This window comes from Hyaena hyaena, unplaced genomic scaffold, assembly GCF_003009895.1.
Source record: "Hyaena hyaena isolate Hyena2069 unplaced genomic scaffold, ASM300989v1 scaffold_129, whole genome shotgun sequence".
In the NCBI taxonomy this organism is placed as follows: Eukaryota; Metazoa; Chordata; class Mammalia; order Carnivora; family Hyaenidae; genus Hyaena; species Hyaena hyaena.
In genome coordinates, this window is record NW_024080763.1 from 1,447,616 (window position 1) to 1,467,013 (window position 19,398).

General features: G+C 42.8%; 1 protein-coding gene across 5 annotated transcripts in view; it reads right to left on the reverse strand.

Annotated features, from left to right (window-relative positions):
• The window catches only part of ZRANB1 (zinc finger RANBP2-type containing 1), a 63,149-nt gene that overhangs the window by 4,513 nt on the left and 39,238 nt on the right, over positions 1–19,398 (reverse strand). For 2 of the 5 annotated variants that reach the window (XM_039237934.1, XM_039237933.1), the window contains 7 exons: positions 13,036–13,223; positions 9,181–9,334; positions 6,904–6,975; positions 5,525–5,723; positions 1,639–1,759; positions 371–500; positions 42–271 (listed from right to left, as the gene is read on the reverse strand). In XM_039237934.1, coding sequence (XP_039093865.1) covers positions 42–271; positions 371–500; positions 1,639–1,759; positions 5,525–5,723; positions 6,904–6,975; positions 9,181–9,334; positions 13,036–13,223 — 1,094 coding nt within the window. Of the gene's footprint in view, positions 1–41; positions 272–370; positions 501–1,638; positions 1,760–5,524; positions 5,724–6,903; positions 6,976–9,180; positions 9,335–11,636; positions 11,733–13,035; positions 13,224–13,438; positions 14,388–17,215; positions 17,338–19,398 lie in introns of those variants that run through there. The other 3 variants (XM_039237936.1, XM_039237937.1, XM_039237938.1) reach the window with 3 other exon arrangements.

Consider the following 19,398-nt stretch of genomic DNA (forward strand, 5'->3'; position numbering starts at 1 on the left):
GACACTACTAGAAGGGGCTGAGGGGAGTGCCAGCCTCTCACCTCCTGAGCAGAAAGAAAGTGCACGTGCAGTAACTTCCTCTCGCTGTCCACCAGAGGCAGGAACGTGACCGTGACGTCGTCGTCCGTGTTCAGGTTAGCACCAGCACCTCGGTTGCCATAGCCGTCGTTTTCCATGGCCACCAAAGCAGAGAAATGGCCCCTCGTATAGCCCAGAGCGATCGGACTTTTCCAACAAAAACTCTGTTCCCACAACAAAGGCAAATAAACACCTGGAGGGAAGAAACCCGCACGACGGGACTGTCAGGACTCCGCCACGAAGCGCATCCTGAGTAAGGAGACTTCTAGAGTACTCTGGAGTAAGAGCTTACCTTGAAACCGAGTATATCCTAAAGTTTCTCCCCGGAAACTCTTATAATATTTTACTCCATAAACTATAATTGGTCGTCTAAGAATATGTGCAAGTACAAAAATGTGCGTCTGTTCCAAGCTTGCTCCAGGCTGTGCAAAGTAAAATAAAAGAAAGTAATTTCTCTTTGACATTCACTGCCACCCAGGAAACAGCTGTGCAGAGAGCACAGCACTGCTCCCCGTCCGTCCGCTCTTTTTTTTTTTAAAAATAATACTATAAAGCTAAGTGAGTATAAAATTCTGCAAATCCTTCCAATGAAATCATAAAGGAAATCTGCGAGGTGTGCGTTTACAGGTATCTCTCACTATCCAAACTCAAGAACCTGACAGATCTGGGCAAATTCTGATCTCAGGAACAAGAGATCCAGAGAGCGAGGGATGCCTGACTCCCGTGACCACCTGCTGGGGAAGATCCCTGCTGGGGATGGTCCCTGGGAGAGCTGCACCCACGCAAGGTCCTTCCCAAGGAAAAAGAGGAGCTGCTACTTCGTGCACGCCTAATTCAAGACTACTACACAGGTCCACCTCCCCTCTGGCAGATGGACATGTTTTCAGGAAGTACACGTCGCAGATATAGCCACTGTGACAGAATGTATTGCGTTCACAGGGTTCAAATACAGTATAGTGCTTTCTGCAAAGAAACAGAATGGTTTCTTGGGCATATTTTTGAACACCGCAGTTCAGTATTCTGAACGTGTTTGTGGAACGAAACTAGTATGAAAGCCAGAGCCTGAGAGGAACAACTGTGAACGATTCATTGTTATAAAAGTTCATTCCCAAGTTAGTTAGAAACAGCGCCCTCTGCTGGCCATAGCACCTTGCCCTGCGGGCCTGAACGCAGAAACGGGACAGGCCACCAGCTCAGCGATCCTTAGCCCCAGAACCAGCAGGTGGATAAAACAGGCATAAAGCCGCCTTCCTAAGAAGAGCAATCTGGAAAAGTACGGAAGCCTGACAATCATCCCAGTACGACTTCCATTTTGACACTGTCTAATCACGTCACGGAGGAAGCCCGCGGTACTGTCCCTGTCCTGCATGAGGCCTTGCCCGTGGCCCCCCCGCCGACAGACAGCAGCCACGACGAGGAACCACGGCACCCACTGCCGAATCGGGTACGCGCCTGCTCCTACCACACCGCCGCCCACTGGCTCCTGCGCGCACATCAAGGGACTCAAGAGCACGCGGCCACCTCTTCTCAGGGGAGCAACACGCCTCGCAGCGTTCTCACCTGGCTGGCAAGGGAGAGTATGAATGCCCAGTCTTCTTGCCACTGTTCTTCTCGCAAGGAGAAATGTAAACCAAAGCTCTGAGAATACCATGATTCCCAATCTTTCCAACGTGTGTAAAACCTAAAACAGCAAGACGGTAAAAAATTAGCCTTCTACGAACAGTACATTTAATGTTCCAATCGTTTAATGTAGTTTTTAAGCAATTCACCTAGAAATGAACAATTTTCCCCCAGTTTGCAATGTATTTTCACATGAAAAATGCCTATGTTCTGCCAGCAGACATCACACTTAACATATCCTCACACATAATTCGACTCACCACCCACTAAGTTCTGATCAGAACTTTTAACACTAGTGATGAGATCAATTTCATTTCAAATGTCTACTATTGATTTACAAGTTCAAAAAAAATAATAAGACATTCAAAACCATCTGAGATTTTGGATACAAAGACACTACTGTTTTACATTAATGCACAGAATTCACTCCTTGGTCACTGTGTAAGCAACAGACTGGAAAATAGCCCATGTGTTCACCAGCATATCAACAGCACTCCCAGAGAAAGGAATGCTCTTCAGAATTCGATGAAGGCTCACAGAGGTGAGGAAAGAAGCAAAGAAAATTTGAAGCTAGCAGAGGCTGGTTCACGAGGTTTAAGGAAAGAGGCTATCTCCAGACATCAAAGTACAAAGTGAATCAGGAAGTGAAACAGAAGCTGCAGCACGTTTTCCGGAGAACCTAGCTGAAGTAATGAATGAAGGTAGCTACACTAAACACGTGTTCAGTGTAGATGAAATAGCATTCTACTGGAAGATGATGCCATCTAGGACTCATATAACTAGAGAGAAGTCAGTGCCTGGCTTCAAAGGACAGGCTGACTCTCCTGTTAGGGGGCTACTGCAGCTGGTGACTATAAGTCAAAGCCAATGCTCACTGACCATTCCAAAAATCCGAGGGCCCTCCAGAATTGTGCTAAGTATACGCTTGCTCTATAAAAACCACAACAAAGCCTGGATGACAGCACATCCATTTACACTATACTAAGTATTTTAAACTCACTGTTGACGCCTACCCTCATAAAACTCCGTTCAAAGTATGCCTGCTCACCGACAATGCACCTAGTCACACAAGAGCTCTGACAGAGATGCAACCAGACTAATGTTTTACTGTAGCTCATGATCAAGGAGTAATTTCAAGCTTCTAGTCATTATCTGAAGTAAGGCTACTGCTACCATAGACCCATTCCTCAGATGGATCTGGGCAAAGGAAACTGAAAAGCTTCTGGAAAGGATTCAGCATTCTGGATGCAAATAAGAACATTCCTGATTCATGGAAAGAGGTCAAAATATCAGCATTAACAGGAGTTTACAAGGGGCTGATTCCAACTCTCATGGATGACTGAGGGGTTCAAGATTTGAGTGGAGGAAGTAACTGTAGATGTGGTGGAAAGAGCAGAGAACTGGAAGTGGGGCCCAAAGACGGGAAAGAGCTGCTGTCATCTTGTGATCTAGTCTGATCAGAGGAGGCCTCGCTTCTCATGGCTGAGCACCAAAAGGGCTTTCTGCAGTGGAACCTCCTCCTGGTGAAGATGTTATGAAGACTGTTCGAGTGACAGCAGAGAATGGAGAATACGACCTACACTTGGCCGACACGGCAGCAGCGGCAGGCTGAGAGAGGACAGACTCCAATGTGAAAGACGTTCTACTGTGAGTAAAGCGCTGTCAAACAGCATCACGCTACAGAGAAATCATTTGTGAAATTAAGAGTCAGTCGATACAGCAACCTTCACTGTCATCTTATTTTAAGAGACTGCCGCGGCGACCCTGGCCTTCAGCAGCCACTATTCCGATCAGCCAGTAGCCCATCAACAACGCAACACCCTTCACCGGCAAAAAGACTATGACTCACCGAAAGCCCAGATGATGGTTAGGGCTGCTGCCTTTTTTTTTTTCTTTTTGATCTACTGCTATAGCACACTGACTACAGACTATAGGATAATATAAACCTGCACTTTTATATGCACTGAGGAAACCAGAATATTCCTTTGGCTCACTTTATTAAGACGTTCACTCGACTGCAGTGGTCTGGAACTGAACCCACGTTATCTCTGAGGCACGCCTGTCCATAATATACATCAAATCAGGTTACCATCTAGGTTTGCAGCCAGGGAGCTTTTTTACTTTTTTTTTCAGGTGACCTCAAATCTGTCCTCTACTGCATTATGCTTTGATTTATAATTTAGCTCTCAAGGAAGTTATTCAACTGCTCTCAATTTCAAATTCTAGAGGGCTTTCATTCAATACTGTTTACTGCATACTCACTATGTATCAGGCTACTGGAGGCACTAGATCTTCCACAATAAACACAACAAAATCTCTGTTTTCATGGAGTGTACATTCTAATGGACTTCACGTAAACCTAAATACTGACAACAAAATTTACAACTAAGTGCTCAAAAATTAAATAAGACATACTAGGGTAATGAAGTTATCTGGAATAAGTCCATTATCATTACTCTGTAAGCATTCGAGTAGGTCTAAGAGGAAAACTGCACATTTTAATTAATTTAGCTTCTTCTGGCCTCAATTTTCTCATTTATGATAACGGAGATAATGTATATATAGAACCAAGAAAATACCTTAAGTCAAGTAAGTATAAGGCCAAACTATGAGTCACAAACACCATCATCATTTCCACTGACAATAACCCCAATGGGTGAATTGACAGTTCAAGACCAGCTGTATACTTGGTTGGATGCCAGGTTAAAAAAATAATAACTGTGTGTGTACACGCATACATATGTACATACATACACACACACACAGAGGATTCTCTCACTACCTAAAAGTTCACTTTGCGCCCCTTCACTTTTACAAAAGACTCTCACATTAGCACCTGGTTTTGCTAGCCAGAAAGAAATCTGAAGATTTTCACTTCTACAAATGGTAACTGTATCTCTGCTTTACACCCTTTCAAAAGCTTACAAAAGGTTTCACAAGCGCTCTACTTTTGGAGAGCAGGGAAAATCTGTATACACACAAAGGGCATTTGTGGGACAACTGGAAGATGTGATACGGACTATACGTTGGATTACAGAGTCATGTTGATTTTTTTTAAGTTTATTTATTTTGAGAGAGAGAGCACACAAACGCGCGCAAGTGGGGGAGGGGCAGAGAGAAAGGAGAGAGAATTCCAAGCACGCTCCACACCACCGTACTCAGGGTTCAATCTCTAGAACTGTGAGCTCATGACCTAAGATGAAATCAAGGTGCCTCACTGACTGAGCCCCGCAGATGCCCCTCAGTGCTGATCTCCCTAGATACGGTAATGAGAATTTGGTGGGTAAAAGAATATCCTTGGACTTCAAAGATGCACACTGAAGTACCAACTGCTAAAAAGCATCGTGATGACTTCAACTCACTGGCAAAGGGAAGATCTTACACACACAGAGATGTGGCTAACTGAGAGCAATTGGGCAATCCGATGAAGTAAACACTGGGGTCTGTTGCACTGATATTTAACTTTTCTGTGGATTTCAAAATGTGGTCTGAAGACTATGTCCCTGAGGAAAAAAATCTCATAATACAATGTGAACATAATCTTTTCAGTATGAAACAAAAATATGAAATCATAATACTTAAAAATACAGGCAAAGACCTTATCAATATTTAGGGCTATTACTGCCATTTCAAATGCTTCCATGTTAATGCTCAGCAAAAGGGTGTAAAAGCCATCAAAATGTCCCCAGTGTCTCAATGTCTGAAGTCAAATTGTTCCCACCTAGCTTCCACAGAAAATACATCCGGCATAAACTATCCTGACACTGTAAGGAAATGACCCAGCAAGAGCACACCTGGTTTTAAACAGGGAGGGAGGCCAGCTTACCAATGTGAACAGTCATGCAGGCTGTCATGCAGGGCTTTCCGAAGCACCGAGTCCTTGTCATAAATGCCCCAGGTAGCTTGTAGCACTGAATCAAGTAAGCAGTCTCCCGCAGTCCGGTTCCAAAGCGCATATAGTCGACTATCCAAACGAGTAGCCAATTCCAAAGACCAGTTTATAATTGGAGATTCTTCTTCTAACTCTATATAAAGGGATTTAAATAACAAGTTCATTTTCTTTTTGTTTTAGTTTTTTTTTTAATTAAAAAAATTTTTTTTTAATTTTCTCTAATTTGGAGGGGGGAGGGGCAGAGAGAGGGAGACACAGAACCCGAAGCAGGCTCCAGACTCTGTCAGCACAGAGCCCAACATGGGGCTTGAACCCACGAACTGCAAGATTATAAACGAATGAGCCACCCAAACACCTCAAAGTAACATGTTCATTTTCATGCCTATGCAATTAAGGATTAATCATTGGAGGAAAGAACCCATTCTATAGATGTTAATAAGTTTATGTGTAATTTACTATTAAACATGTAAATAAGTTTGATCAATTAAAATATAAATCTTTTTAGTAGTGGAAACACCTTGTGGCTCTACAATTTTCTCAACTTTTCAATTCTTTACAATTTATTTCTAAAAATGTTTAATATAGGGGCTCCTGAGTGGCTCAGTCGGTTAAGCATCTGACTTCAGCTCAGGTCATGATATCACGGTTTGTAGGTTCAAACCCTGCGTCGGACTCTGCTGACAGCTAGCTCAGAGCCTGGAGCCTGTTTCAGATTCTGTGTCTCCTTCTCTCTCTGCCCCTCCCCAGTTCATACTCTGTCTCTCAAAAATAAATTAAAAATGTAAAAAAAATTTTTTTAAATGTTTAACATAGAAATATTCTAGAACTGGAAGTAGAAAACCAATGCTTACACACTTTTATACCTTTATTTATTCCCTCTATCACAGAGCCATGCAAAAGCATTCATAATTTTTTTTCTCCAGTTTTACTGATGTAATTGACAGAATGAACATTTTTTAAATGTTTATTTTCAGAGAGAAAGAGCATGAGCTGGGACTACCTAGGGGTGGGGGTGGGGCAGGAGGAGAGAATTCCAAGCAGGCTCCTCCAATTGCACTGTCAGCGCAGAACCCAGTGAGGGGCTTAAACCCAGGAACCATGAGATCGTGACCTGAACCTAATTCAAGAGTCGGGCGCCCAATCGAGCCACCCAGGTGCCCCAACAGAATGAACATTTTAACATCATGAGGTGACACTGCTCTTAAGGACTTTACATTTTCAACTAAAGTAAAAATAAAACAAGTCAACCATACAGTGAAAACAAAGAGCTCATGGAAGTTAAACTAAAGCACACCCATTAAGTCCACACTTACCTTTCTGAACATCTCTATCAAGCACCTCATCAAATACTTTTTCTTGGACTGTTGGAGGCAAGTCTTCAATATCTACAAATCGAAAAACAGACTTAAGAGTTTTTCTTAGGTCTCATAATAAAATTGATACGAGCATCTAATAGTAACTTCCTCTAAGATAACTCCCTTGCCAGTGAAGGTGGTAGGAATCTTCTTTTAAAACACATGCACCTGTCGTGTGTGTGTACATGTAAAGTAAAATATTTCCTTTCTGTGCTTCATTATCAAAACTACTATCTAAAAATAATACAAATAATAATATGTGGACTGATAATTGCATGTAACTATTCTGAAAAAGACTAATATTGGCAAGGAGGTGTAAGAAGGGAGCCCTTGTGCATCGCCAGCAGGAATGTAAGCTGGCGTACAGCCATCACTTAAAACAGGTTCCTCAAGAAGTGAGGGTCCAGCAATCCATGTGGGGGCATGTGTGTGTGCATGCACATGTGTGAAACATACCCGTGTGTGCGCGTCCACATGTATGAAATGTGCCCGTGTAAGTGAAAACAGTAGCGGAGAAGGACTGAGACTCATGGTTGCTGCAGCATCACTCACAACAGCCAAAATACACAAACAACCTCAGTGTCCATCAGTGGATGAATGATTAGAGGTGAGGGTGGGCGCGTGCATGTGCGCGCGCGTTGTGTGTGTGTGTGTGTGTGAGTGAAATGGAATGTTATTCAGCCAGGTGAAAGAAAGAAACCCTGCTGTCTGCAACACCATGAACGGACCCTAAGGGCACCGGGCTAAGTGGGACCGAGCCAGACAGAGAAAGACAAATCAAACACTGCATGGTACCATGTCCATGTAGACTCTTTAAAAAAAGAAAAAGTCAAACAGGGTAGAAAAAAGGCTGCCAGTGGCTGGGGCAAGTGAGGAAAATAAAGACTGATAAAAGGGTACAAAAACTTCAAGCTATAAAATGAAGAAGGCTGAAGGCCCAGCGAACACCACGGTAACTGTTTAGCACTATGCTGTGGAACTGAAATCTGTCAGGAGAACAGAACTTACATGTTCTCATCAAAAACAGATAAATAAACGTGACATGGTGGGTGTGTTAATTAGCTAGATGGGGGGGAGGGGAATCCTTTCACAATGTGTGCGCAGATGAAATCACAATGGACACTTTTAAATATCTGACAATTAGATGACAATCATCCCTCAGTAAAACTGAAATAAAAGAAAAAAAAAAGGGCTATCCAATATTCAAGTTAACGATGGTAGTAACAACAACATACAAATGTCCATCTGCCCTGGTCTCCCCACACTCTCAACCTCTGCTCAGGCCTACGGTTTTCAGATGTCAGAGTCTCCTCAAAAAAGTTAATGAACCATTAATTTTTGGCACACGGATCCCTGGTTTTATCATCCTCCTCAAATTCTCTATGGTTTTTCAGTTTACTAATGGAGCAATCAACAGTAAAAAGAATTACCCTTGAAAACTCTTTAAAAAAATTTTTTTAAGCTATTTTCAAGTCAGAGTAAAATTCTAAACATCACCAGAGTAAGCTTAAATATATAGAGTGCACTTCAAGCGAAATCTGATTTTACGAGTCTCAGTGATGATCTCCCACCGTTTGTAAATGCTCCTGTGTTCACGCCTATATAAAAGTTCAAAACACTCAGAATCAAGACAGAAGCTTTATTTTAGAAACTTTTGGTGTCTGGTGCCATTTATTCAATGCCAAATGACAAAATGATCCATCCCAGAAGACACTTCCACCTGTCACTGAATATGGAAAAGTGAAAAGCTGCTTCACAAACACAGTAGAAATTAATGTAACGAGTGAAGAAGATAATAATGACACTTTGAAAAGAATGCCAGTATCTCTGATTCAAATAATGACTCCACTCATTAAAAGCCCATGTTCTACTCCTATCTCCTAATACCAATAACCAATACCTATGTAATTTTAAAATAGACAGGCATGAGAAAGAAAAAAAAAGCATACATCCTAAAATAAAACGGAAGAGAAAAATAAATGGGTAAAACAGACTTTTTGAAACATGTAAGGGCCACACAGAAGTCAGTTATTATCAGCTGCTATCTTCCTACCAGATCCAAAGCTTAAGTTTTACGAGGAGCCCTAGGACTGGTTGCTTCCAGTATAAACAGGGTGGTCAAGTAAAGTAATTTAAAATGCACATATAGTAACTAAGTTATCTGCGTCCTAACAGAAACCATTTCACCCACACATTAAAAAAAAAATTTCTTCTCACATTGAAATTTGGAGTTACCTGCTGGCAACGTAAATGTCACAAGGTCAGTTAGAAAATAGCAAGCAAAATCTCCCTTTCTCTGATGGAGAGAGGCGGCGATCTCTCGCCGGATCTGCTCTGTCAGCTCAGGACACACCATTGCAGGGATGCACTTCGCTGCTTCTTGAGACACCTTAAACACAAAAGAGACTTTCCTCTGCATCTCATTTCACGTTAACAAAAGCAGAAAACAATGGTATTTAAAAGAAATTACCAAACCTTCCCAGGGACTCAGGGTGTTGTTCTGTTAATTTTAAGATAGGTATGATTTCCTCACCAGTGGAAGTATGTTTCAGTACAACTTCCCAGGAGAAAATTTACTTCTTAGGAATTTCTCCCAAGGAAATATATAAAGATTTTTATAAAATGGTGTTGTTCACAAAGGTTCATCATAGGAGAGGGAGGGAGGACAGAAAACCACCTAAGCAAAACTAAGCATCATGCCCCCAATGAAAGCATTCTTAAAAAACAGGAAATTCCAGCTTGTGGAGAAATGGGGAAAATACAAACACTCTTCCCCCGCTGGGTTAAGTAAGAATACTTCAAGTACCTTGACGTGGAATAAGGAAAGCATGACATTTTTGAAGGGTTAGTTCCCACTGAGCTCAAATCCTTCCCTGTTTGTTATAATTCTGAATATTTAAAAAAGCATTTGGCTCCTCTCAGTGTGGAAGAGAGCAAACATTCAAGGTCTAAGCCGACAGGAATGAAACGTGAGCACGTGGGCAGGGCGCTTCTCAGCAAGCAGGTGGCTAGAACCCTCCTTTATCTTTGTAACAATGGGTAGCGACAAAAGATGCAGACATAGAATTTTACATTTAAACTGTATGCCTTTTGTTGGGCTCAGAAAGTCTGCATACAAAGAATTTTGAAATCCAAGGTGAGTATCTGCTGGAGAGGAAGGGAGGCCAGTGTGAATCCTGAGCAAATCAGACGCCAGCCGCCAGCCACTGACCTCAGACCTGGACAACCTGCCCAAAAGCACGTTTCCAGTCACAAGTGGGGTTCGGGGCAGATCTGCCAATAAGCCACTCAAAGTTTTACCCATAATGTCATCTATGTGTATGGGGACGAGGAACTGTGATTTTTATTAAGGTTACGTGAACAGTGTCTCAAAAACCCTGCACACCCAACACAAACATAAACATTTTTATTGGCCAGGATTACCAGTAACAATGAGATTCTTCCTACCTCTTGACTCCACAAATCCAATCATTATGTGACACTCCAATTACAGAAAATGAAGCATCAATATATTTTTGGAACAGAACAATTTCTCAAGTCACAGTTTAAATGGATTCCAAAATAAATTCAAAAATAGCTTATTCTAGGGGCGCCTGGGTGGCTTAGTCGGTTAAGCGTCCGACTTTCGCTTAGGTCATGATCTCGCGGTTCGTGGGTTCGAGCCCCGCGTCGGGCNTTAGCCATGTTCACCCCGCTGTACATTACACCCCCGGTACTCATTCCCATCAGAGAATCGTTCATACAGAATCAGATTGTACCTGGTGGAGGGAATGATTCTCTCCAACCTCACAAGCTTCCTGGAACCTACTATCGAGATCTGTAATCAAAAAGTTACAGGGGCGCCTGGGTGGCTTAGTCAGTTAAGCGTCCGACTTTCGCTTAGGTCATGATCTCGCGGTTCGTGGGTTCAGGCCCCGCGTCGGGCTCTGTGCTGACTGCCAGCTCAGAGCCTGGAGCCTCTCTCAGTCTGACTCCCTCTCTCTCTGACCCTCCCCTGCTCACGCTGTCTCTCTCTCTCCTAGAAATAAATAAAACATTAAAAAAAATTAAAAAAAAAAATAGCTTATTCTAATCTGCTAGCCCTCTGCCCCCTTCCGAAACCTAGGACGGTTTCTTCAAAAACAACTTGAACCATAACGTGAAAACTGCGAACACCCCGCTTTCCTGTAAGGGGGAACCTTACAGGGGGGAGTGGTCAGGCGGCCTCCCGCCCCCCACCCTGCAGCCCCGGACCCTGAAGCCTACCCCTTTGTCTTCTAGCCTCTTCAACCTTATGTCCCTAGGCTAGTAATTCTTAACTTAGGGCACATGAATTTGTTGGGAAGGGTCCCTGAACGTGAATGGGAATTTCCATTAAATTTAAATTCTTCATTTTCACTAACCGCTTGCCTAGTCTTAAAATGCATCCCCTTATTATGTATCACAAATCTAATAATTCTGAAAAACAACTATTTCAATATAACTGATTTCCTTTGTGATCTTTTTTATTTTCTGCATTTAAAACCAGTACTCTGAAAAGGAGTGCACAGATTCCAGCAGGCTACCAGCAGAGTCCATGACCCTAAAATCCAATTAAAGTCCCTGCCCCTGATACGTATCCCCGAAATACACCGCTCTCCTCTTCTCAGTCCCAAAGTACTGGGCTCTGTCCTCTCTCCGCAGACACATCTAAGTCCGGTCTCCCTACTCACCCCTTCAGTGACGTCCTCCGGAGCGGCTGCCCCACCAAGGCTGGATTCCACAACCAATTATGTTCCTTCCCTGGAGACCCACCCCCTCCCACCTCTCCCACGGTGCACCAGGGTTGGTCTCTGCGTCCCAAAGAACATGGCAAAAAACAGGGTATGTCACTCCCTAAATTCAGTTTTATCTTAAAGACCCTGCAGCTTCCATTTAGATTACAGGCGCGCTGGGTCTCTCGGGTCACTAGCTCTGGGTGAACCCTGTCCTATGGAGAGGCCCATGTGACAAGGACTGGAAGCCTCCTACCCGCAGCCACATGAGTGTGCCTGGAACCAGACCCTCTAGCCCCATCAAGCCTTCTGACAACTGCAGTTCTGAACATCTGACTGTAACCTTGTGAGAACTTGAGCCAAAATCATTCAGCCAAGAAGCTGCTCCCGGACGCCTCACCCCCAGGAACTGTGTGAGAAAACAGCGGTTTCTGGACTAAAGCTGCTAAGTTGAGGTGACCTGTTAGGCGATAAATAATAAATACCCGGAGGATCTCTCTACTGCACCCCCATTTGTCCCCAGACTGCTCTGAGGAGGCCAGTGCCTTATGACAGCCCCTGCAACTTTCTCAGTCCCCTACCAGCCTGAGGGGAGCCCAAGAGCCCCCTGCATACTTGAGCCTTGGCTCACAGCTGCCTCTCCATCCGGTCTCCTGCCACCAACAGCAACTACTGCTCCCAGCACTGGCCCTGCCAATATACAACGCAAACACAGCCAGACGTCAGACACTACAGAAACTATCCCTGACTGCTGCGTCCCCTGCTCCGGAAGGCTGGTACTTCTAATCACATTGCTGCTTTTCAAAACAGTCCCTCCCCCTATCAGATACACAGTAAGCCTGCCCCTTGTTTTACACCGTGGCTCTCTCTCTCTCCAGCTCTCTCTCTCTCTCAAGCCGCCCCCTCCTCTATCAGGTGCCTCTGGCGTCACTGGACTCTTAACTCGCTAAACAATGGCTAGCCACAGGCATATATGACAACACACTCTATGCAGAATGACCTGTTTCTCTACTTTTCTGAGACTCAGTGAAGGAACAGCCAATGTCTTTAGCACAGTGCCTAGCACAAAGAAGGTACTCGATAAGTATTAGTTGAATGAAAGAAAGACACATCCTAGTGTCTTTTTTAATCCAAGAAAGGATTCAAATATTGTGGCAAAATGTCCTGTTTTAAAAGCATACACCCTTAAGAATTAAATGCTGTTAAAGCTTCAAGTTTGGTGTTAATTTATAAAGGGAGTAGAAGAATCTAAAACATTTAAGAACAGTTTAGAAAAACATTACATCAAAAATGAAAACTAATGAACGCAGTTCCTTCCCATAAAACAACAATGTTTAACCCAAATGGCCACACTCACCTCTGTGAGCAGTATCGCTAGCATGTCCTGCCTCTGAAAGCGTATAGCCAGGTGGACGAGTGTATAGCCAACATCGAAAGCAGAAGGGCGGTTGAGCAAGCGCACCTCATCCGCAGTGAGCTGACGGGCAATGTCCCCTCCTGATGACTTGTACGCTTCTATAGCAGCTAGATCACCTTCTACAACCCCTAGAACAAGCATCAAGACAGAAAAGAGTTTAATTCTACTTTTCTTCAAAAGGCATAAACCTGTTGCATATACTCTAAATAAACCCTTCTAAGTGTTTCTCTAGGACTCCTGGATCCTGGGACAACATTTCAATGTCCTAAAGAACAGTGAAGAAAACTGGTGTATTCCCCTCTAATTTCTTTCCACAGCTAGGCCCACCTAGTTAGGTACGTACCTTCGCATCAGCGCTGGCTCCAGGCTCCGGCGAGGTTTAGCGGAATCATTTGAACCATCATGTATTCATTGGATCAAAGATCAGTAACCCCAGTATGAGAAACAACTTTACAGAAGACACTAAACTCCTGTTCTGCTCCTACTATGCGGAAGCCAAGGAGACGGGGATGGGCTTCCTGTTGGCGCGGGGCTCTCCTGCCCTTCACACCGCAAATTCTCTAAGCTGAAACAAGGGCTGAGCCTTCCATACTGCTGGTTAGCTTTCAAACAACTCAGAGCAATTAAAACCATTTTCAATGTAAGTTAAAGTGAGTGACATTTTGATTTCAGAACCTCACACAGCCAAGTCTTCCTTACACTCATTAAGTGTGAATACAGTAAAACTTGAACCAGATGAGTTAAAACAAAAATATGCTAAAATAAAACATTACAAATCAGTTGGGGGACAGAGAGATAAACCAAGTATCACTTTTTCCAAATCCATAAAGAACGTTCTGTTCCAATGAAGCCATGTTACTAATCTTAACACAAATTAATGTTAAGATAGTAATTCTATTTACTAAGCAGTACAGTACAGATCTACGAACAATAAATAGCTTCGGCAAAAAAAAAACAAATAAATACAGATGTAGGCAAGCTTTAATTTACCACAAATAGTGTTACACACACAGACACACCCCAAGACTGCAGGAACAAATGATTTTAACTGTTTCCTAAGTTACATCACGAAAAATTTGTTTTTGGGTAAAATGTTAAAACTAGCTAAAAATATTCACAGCATATTCTTTAAAAGTATTTCTTTATTGTCGAATTGAATTAGAGAAACAGGAGCTATTCCTTGGAGAATAACAGATTGGTACAATGCCGACATCTCCCAGTTATTAAAAACAGCAAATCTTGGGGTGCCTGGGTGGTTCCGTTGGCTAACCAGCCAGCTCTTGGTTTCAGCTCAGGTCATTATGTCCCGGTTGGTGAGTCTGAGCCCTGCATCAGGCTCTGTGTTGTCTGCTCCTCCCTCCCCCGCCCCCCTCTCTCTCAAAAATAAACATTTTTTAAAAATAATAAATTTAAAAATAAATAATAGCAAATCTTTAAAATGATAATTCCCACGTTCACTGAATGCCCATGACATGCAAAGCACTATGCTAGGCAATGTGAGAAACACAGACAGTAAAAACATGATTCCTATGCTCATAACAGTCCTTTATCAGCACATCTCTGGGCCATAAAAGGCCAGCTTCAAAAGTTTTCACTCTGCGGTCAAAGGTCCTTTCTGCAAATCTAGACCCACTCTCCAGAAAAAGGACACTGTGCTGCCAACAACTATAATTTTCAGGTGAAGAATCCATGGTATCAAATGAGAACACCTTCTTACAGGAATTTTTAATTTCACAGCAATGGAGGTCAATACCTTCTTCAATACAAACATCTAAATACAGCTGTAAACCGCCCCCCAATACCGAAGGGGCTTTAAAACTCCCTCACGAGGCGCAGTGCCCTAGAGAAGTCATCAGGGTTACAGGTGATATGACTGGCATGGATCTTCTCCAAAGGGCGAGCCTTAAGAACACAGAAAATCCTACTTGAAATAAAAACAAATCTATGGTTATCAAGTACACGAAATCTCTCAAATTTCTGCTTTAATTTTTTAATTGTTTTAATGAACAGATGAGAATAATCAAAGAAAGCTCATGATCTTTAAATCATTTAAAGTCGTTCATCTTTTTAGAACTAAATATGCCCTACTCCATTTCCTTTTGTGTATATAGCATCTTCTTGTGAAGGCGACTACTTTTCACTCAAGTCCTACCGAAGCTATCCCTGTTCCCGGGGCCCGCGGGGTCACTGCACCTGTTACAGGTTGTAAGCTCTGGCCTATAAAAATATACATTCATAACTTTCTCTGTATGACAGAAGAAATGTTCTCAGCTCTGCCAAAAGCAACCCAAGGACCACGAAGACGCAAGTGGCGTGGAGAGAGAGAGAGGAAGCCCCACACGGTACACACATCATGTACCTCATTCGGCACGTGTGCACACGCACACACTTCTGTTCCCCAAAGACGAAGATGGCCGTCAAGTAACTCTTCTTCCGGCGGGAGTGGGCTGGGGGACATTCTAAGTCACTGTCTCCACCATGCCGGCTAATTCACCGTGTAGCTGGGGTCTACAAGAATCTCCTCTTAGAAATTCTTTTAAGAATTTCCTCACTAATGTTTCTGAGGGATTTCTGTAACTAGAAACTCAATAGCATAATCAAAGAGGGGGGAAGGGCACGGTGTGCTTTGGAACTATGGTTTGCAATGTCACCCAAAGAGCTTTCAAATTAAGTGGATTTTTAAAACTATAAACAATGAAATGCACGGTACATCAATTCTATTTCAGTAAAGCGCATACATACGCACGCACAAAACCAAGACTTCTAAGTGTCCTAATCCAAACAGCACAATAGCCACTGCCCCCAGACCGGGTGTGCTGCTCCCCAGCACGGAGGAAACCCAGGAGGGCAGGAAAGGAGAATGAAGCTATTAGAGGGTTTGTTCTCTATTCTTCACAGCATAAACTCCTTCAAGTCTTCTAGAACACGAAAAACACAAACTTAAGTATAGGCACAAAGTAATATTCTGAAGAAAAATATTGTATTGTTTAATGTTTCGGGAACATAGGATTCCATTCTTCTCATTAACTATAATAAAGAACTCACAGTTTCAGCTACAGGGACGAGTACATTTATTACAAATTTCAGGAAACTGTCACTGAACTGTCCAAATTTTGGGTCTATCGTTATGACACACTGTTCAAGGACAGCTACTGATTAAAGTTTAGACAGTTTCTTGACAGATGGTGAAGGTTTGCACTGTAAACAGGGTTTTTAAAAGGATTTGGCCCATACTCAGATCATGTAAAGTTTTAGGTACCAAATGTGTTCTATTGCGGGGGGGGGGGATGCGTATCAGATTATAAGCAAAACCTATGAAAGGGCTTCTGAGTTCTTCACATAACGTTTTTACTCTAACACCAGGGGATAAAGAAAAGGAAGAAGAGGCTAGAAGAGTTGGTAGGCAGGAAAAGACAGAAAATAAAGCCAGTGCTAACATCTCACCTGGAGGAACAAGGACCAGGGCAGAAGGGCTCCAGCAGCAGAGAGGCGACGCGCCCACGCTCCCTCGTCCCTGACCTCTCATACTGCCTCTCTGAGAGCAACTGAAGCATCTTTCTCTTAATATGGTTTTTTTAAAACCTAACAAATATATTATCACACGTTCTGTCCCTTCTTCCTCCATGCTATGAAGGCCAACTGAAAGGACAGCTGACGGCCCCTGAGAAGATTAACTTTATAAACTAACCTATGGTTTCCACACATTCAAAACTGACTGAGTGAAATACACAGCCAACTAGGCGGTGTTGTGGAATTACAGGTCACGGGAAAGGTTAATACACTTTTAAAAACATGAATACCTAGAAGTAAATGAAAGTTACTACATATTACAAACAAACTTAAAACAGTTCATATTGTTCTATAAGCTGGGCCAGGAGTGGAATTTAACATACTTTGAAGCCACTGGTCAAAACTCACTGGGGACTTCACAGCTACTATGGAACTCCGTTGGTTAGAATATGGAGCTGGCTCATAGATGTTTAGAAAACAGACTTATTTTTTCCCCAATATATGGCACAGTTTTCAAAGTTTTGCCTTATTTTCTTTTATGACAAAAATTCATAATGATAACTAACTTTGAAAAGAATGCCAAATGGTAAAAAAAAAAGCCAGGACTTACCTGAGCCCACATGGGCCAGCTCAACATTACCCTGGAGTTCTATGGTAGCTGTGACATCACAGCATGGTTTATGCTGTGGGGTCAGGGTGGACTTGGAGTCAGCTGGCACAGTTTCAGGAGCCCTTAAAGAGAAAAGTTAGTTTTAAGTGGTAGTGTTCACAATGTCGTCACCATGGTCAGCAGAAAGATGCCTGTGTGACAGCCACAACGTCCACGTAGCTTTCCTCTCCCCAGAGTTTAGTTTTCTTAGGTGGTTTTGCATAATAAAAAGAAAACTCTGCCACCCAATAATACTTTTTCTTTATATTCCTAACCATTTGGCTATAGTTCAATCATTAACTTGGCTCAGATATTCATATTCGCAGCAATCTCATTCAGTACTCAAGACATGAGCTACTTTTTGAATAAAATGACCTCAGTACTTTTCAAGTGTATCTTCAAGTAGGCACAAGCCCGAGGCCAATCGCAGAAATAGTGCTAGTGCGAGCACCCCAGACCACCTCCTAGAGGCATTATTCACATGATAATCAATGGCAGCTAGTGAAAATTTACCACTTCTATTCCTAGAATAGTGCTACAGAACAATAACCTTTTCCAAAAGAAGAAATGAAAATTACAAACTGGAAATAAATTCTTTATACTATATCAAGATGAGCTTCTATTCAATTCATTCAATAACCTCACTGTTATGAAAACATTCTCTTTAGACTAAAAGGTTCAATGATAGAGAAGTCAAAATAATCTCTAATTAAGGCCTTTAAATGTTCTATTATTAATCATGACAAACTATGCCAAATATAATTTATACTTTGGAGCTTTTACCTCTTTACATCTCTGATGGTACTGTTAACCTAACTGCCAGGGAAATACAAATCCCCAAAGTCATGAAAAACTGCCTGCATCACCAGATACCTTCAGAAGAAAGACCACCTCGCCATTCAGGAAGAATTACTGCTGAAAGTCCAATGGAAGGCTTTAAATGAACAGGTCACAAAGTTATCTCTGAGAGGGGGAATCAGAGATGAGGGCCAGTGTTCATGAATTAAAGACAACAGGTGAGAGTTCAAATTACAAAGGTCACTGAAAATATTGCCCAAAAGAGTCATCTGAGGGGATAATAAGGTTCTTAAAAACTTACGGTTCAGGGGCACCTAAGTCATGATCTCATGGCTTGTGAGTTTGAGCCCCTCATCAGGCTGTGCTAACAGCTCAGAGCCTGGAGCCTGCCTCGGATTCTGTGTCTCCCTCTCTCTCTGCCCCTCCCTAGCTCGCACTCTCTCCCTCTCCTTCAAAAATAAACAAACATAAAAACAAAAAACGCTAGGGTTCCAAGGGTACCTGGGTGGCTCAGTCAGTTGAGCACTTCATTTCAGCTCAGGTCATGATCCCAGAGTCATGGAATCACAGGAGCCATGAGACAGGCTCCAGGCTGGGCATGAAGCCTGCTTACTATTTTCTCTCTTTCTCTCCCTCTCTGCCCCTCTCCCCAGCTTGCACGGTCTCACTCTCTCCAAAACACACACACACACACACACACACACACCCCACCACCACCACCACCACAACAAACCTAGGGTTCCAGTTATATAAAATAGTATGTCAAAACCACAACACCACTAAAATCAAGTCCCCGAAGTTTTCTGACTGCAAGTAAAAACCTCACCAGGCCTGGAAGGACTACTGAATAATCTAACCCACTCTATTTTCCAAGTCATAAAAGAGTTGACAAAAGGAAAAACGTTCATGCGATGTAGCATTATTACTGTCCATAATATATCCATGTTAACTCTTCTTCTAGCAAAAAATACAGACAGAATTAAGACATTTATGAAACTGGAAGAGATGTTAAAATGTTACTTGGTCCATTTTGATAAGGTCCTGAAGCAGAGGCACAAAACAAGAAAGTCCCTATAATTTGCCACTTCAAGAGGAAGTTCCACAGCCTCAGGTGACGCGGCCACACAAGTATCCACATAAGCAGAGTGGTCGATTTTCCTCATTAAGTTTCGGGCTCAAATATCCAACAACCCATTAGACAGCCTCACTACATCATGTCTAGAACTGAACTTCAGGGGCAGCTGGGTGGCTCAGTAGGTTGAGGGCCCGACTTCAGCTCAAGTCATGATCTCGTGGTTCCTGGGTTCAAGCCCAGTGTGGGGCTCTGTGCAGACAGCTCGGAGCCT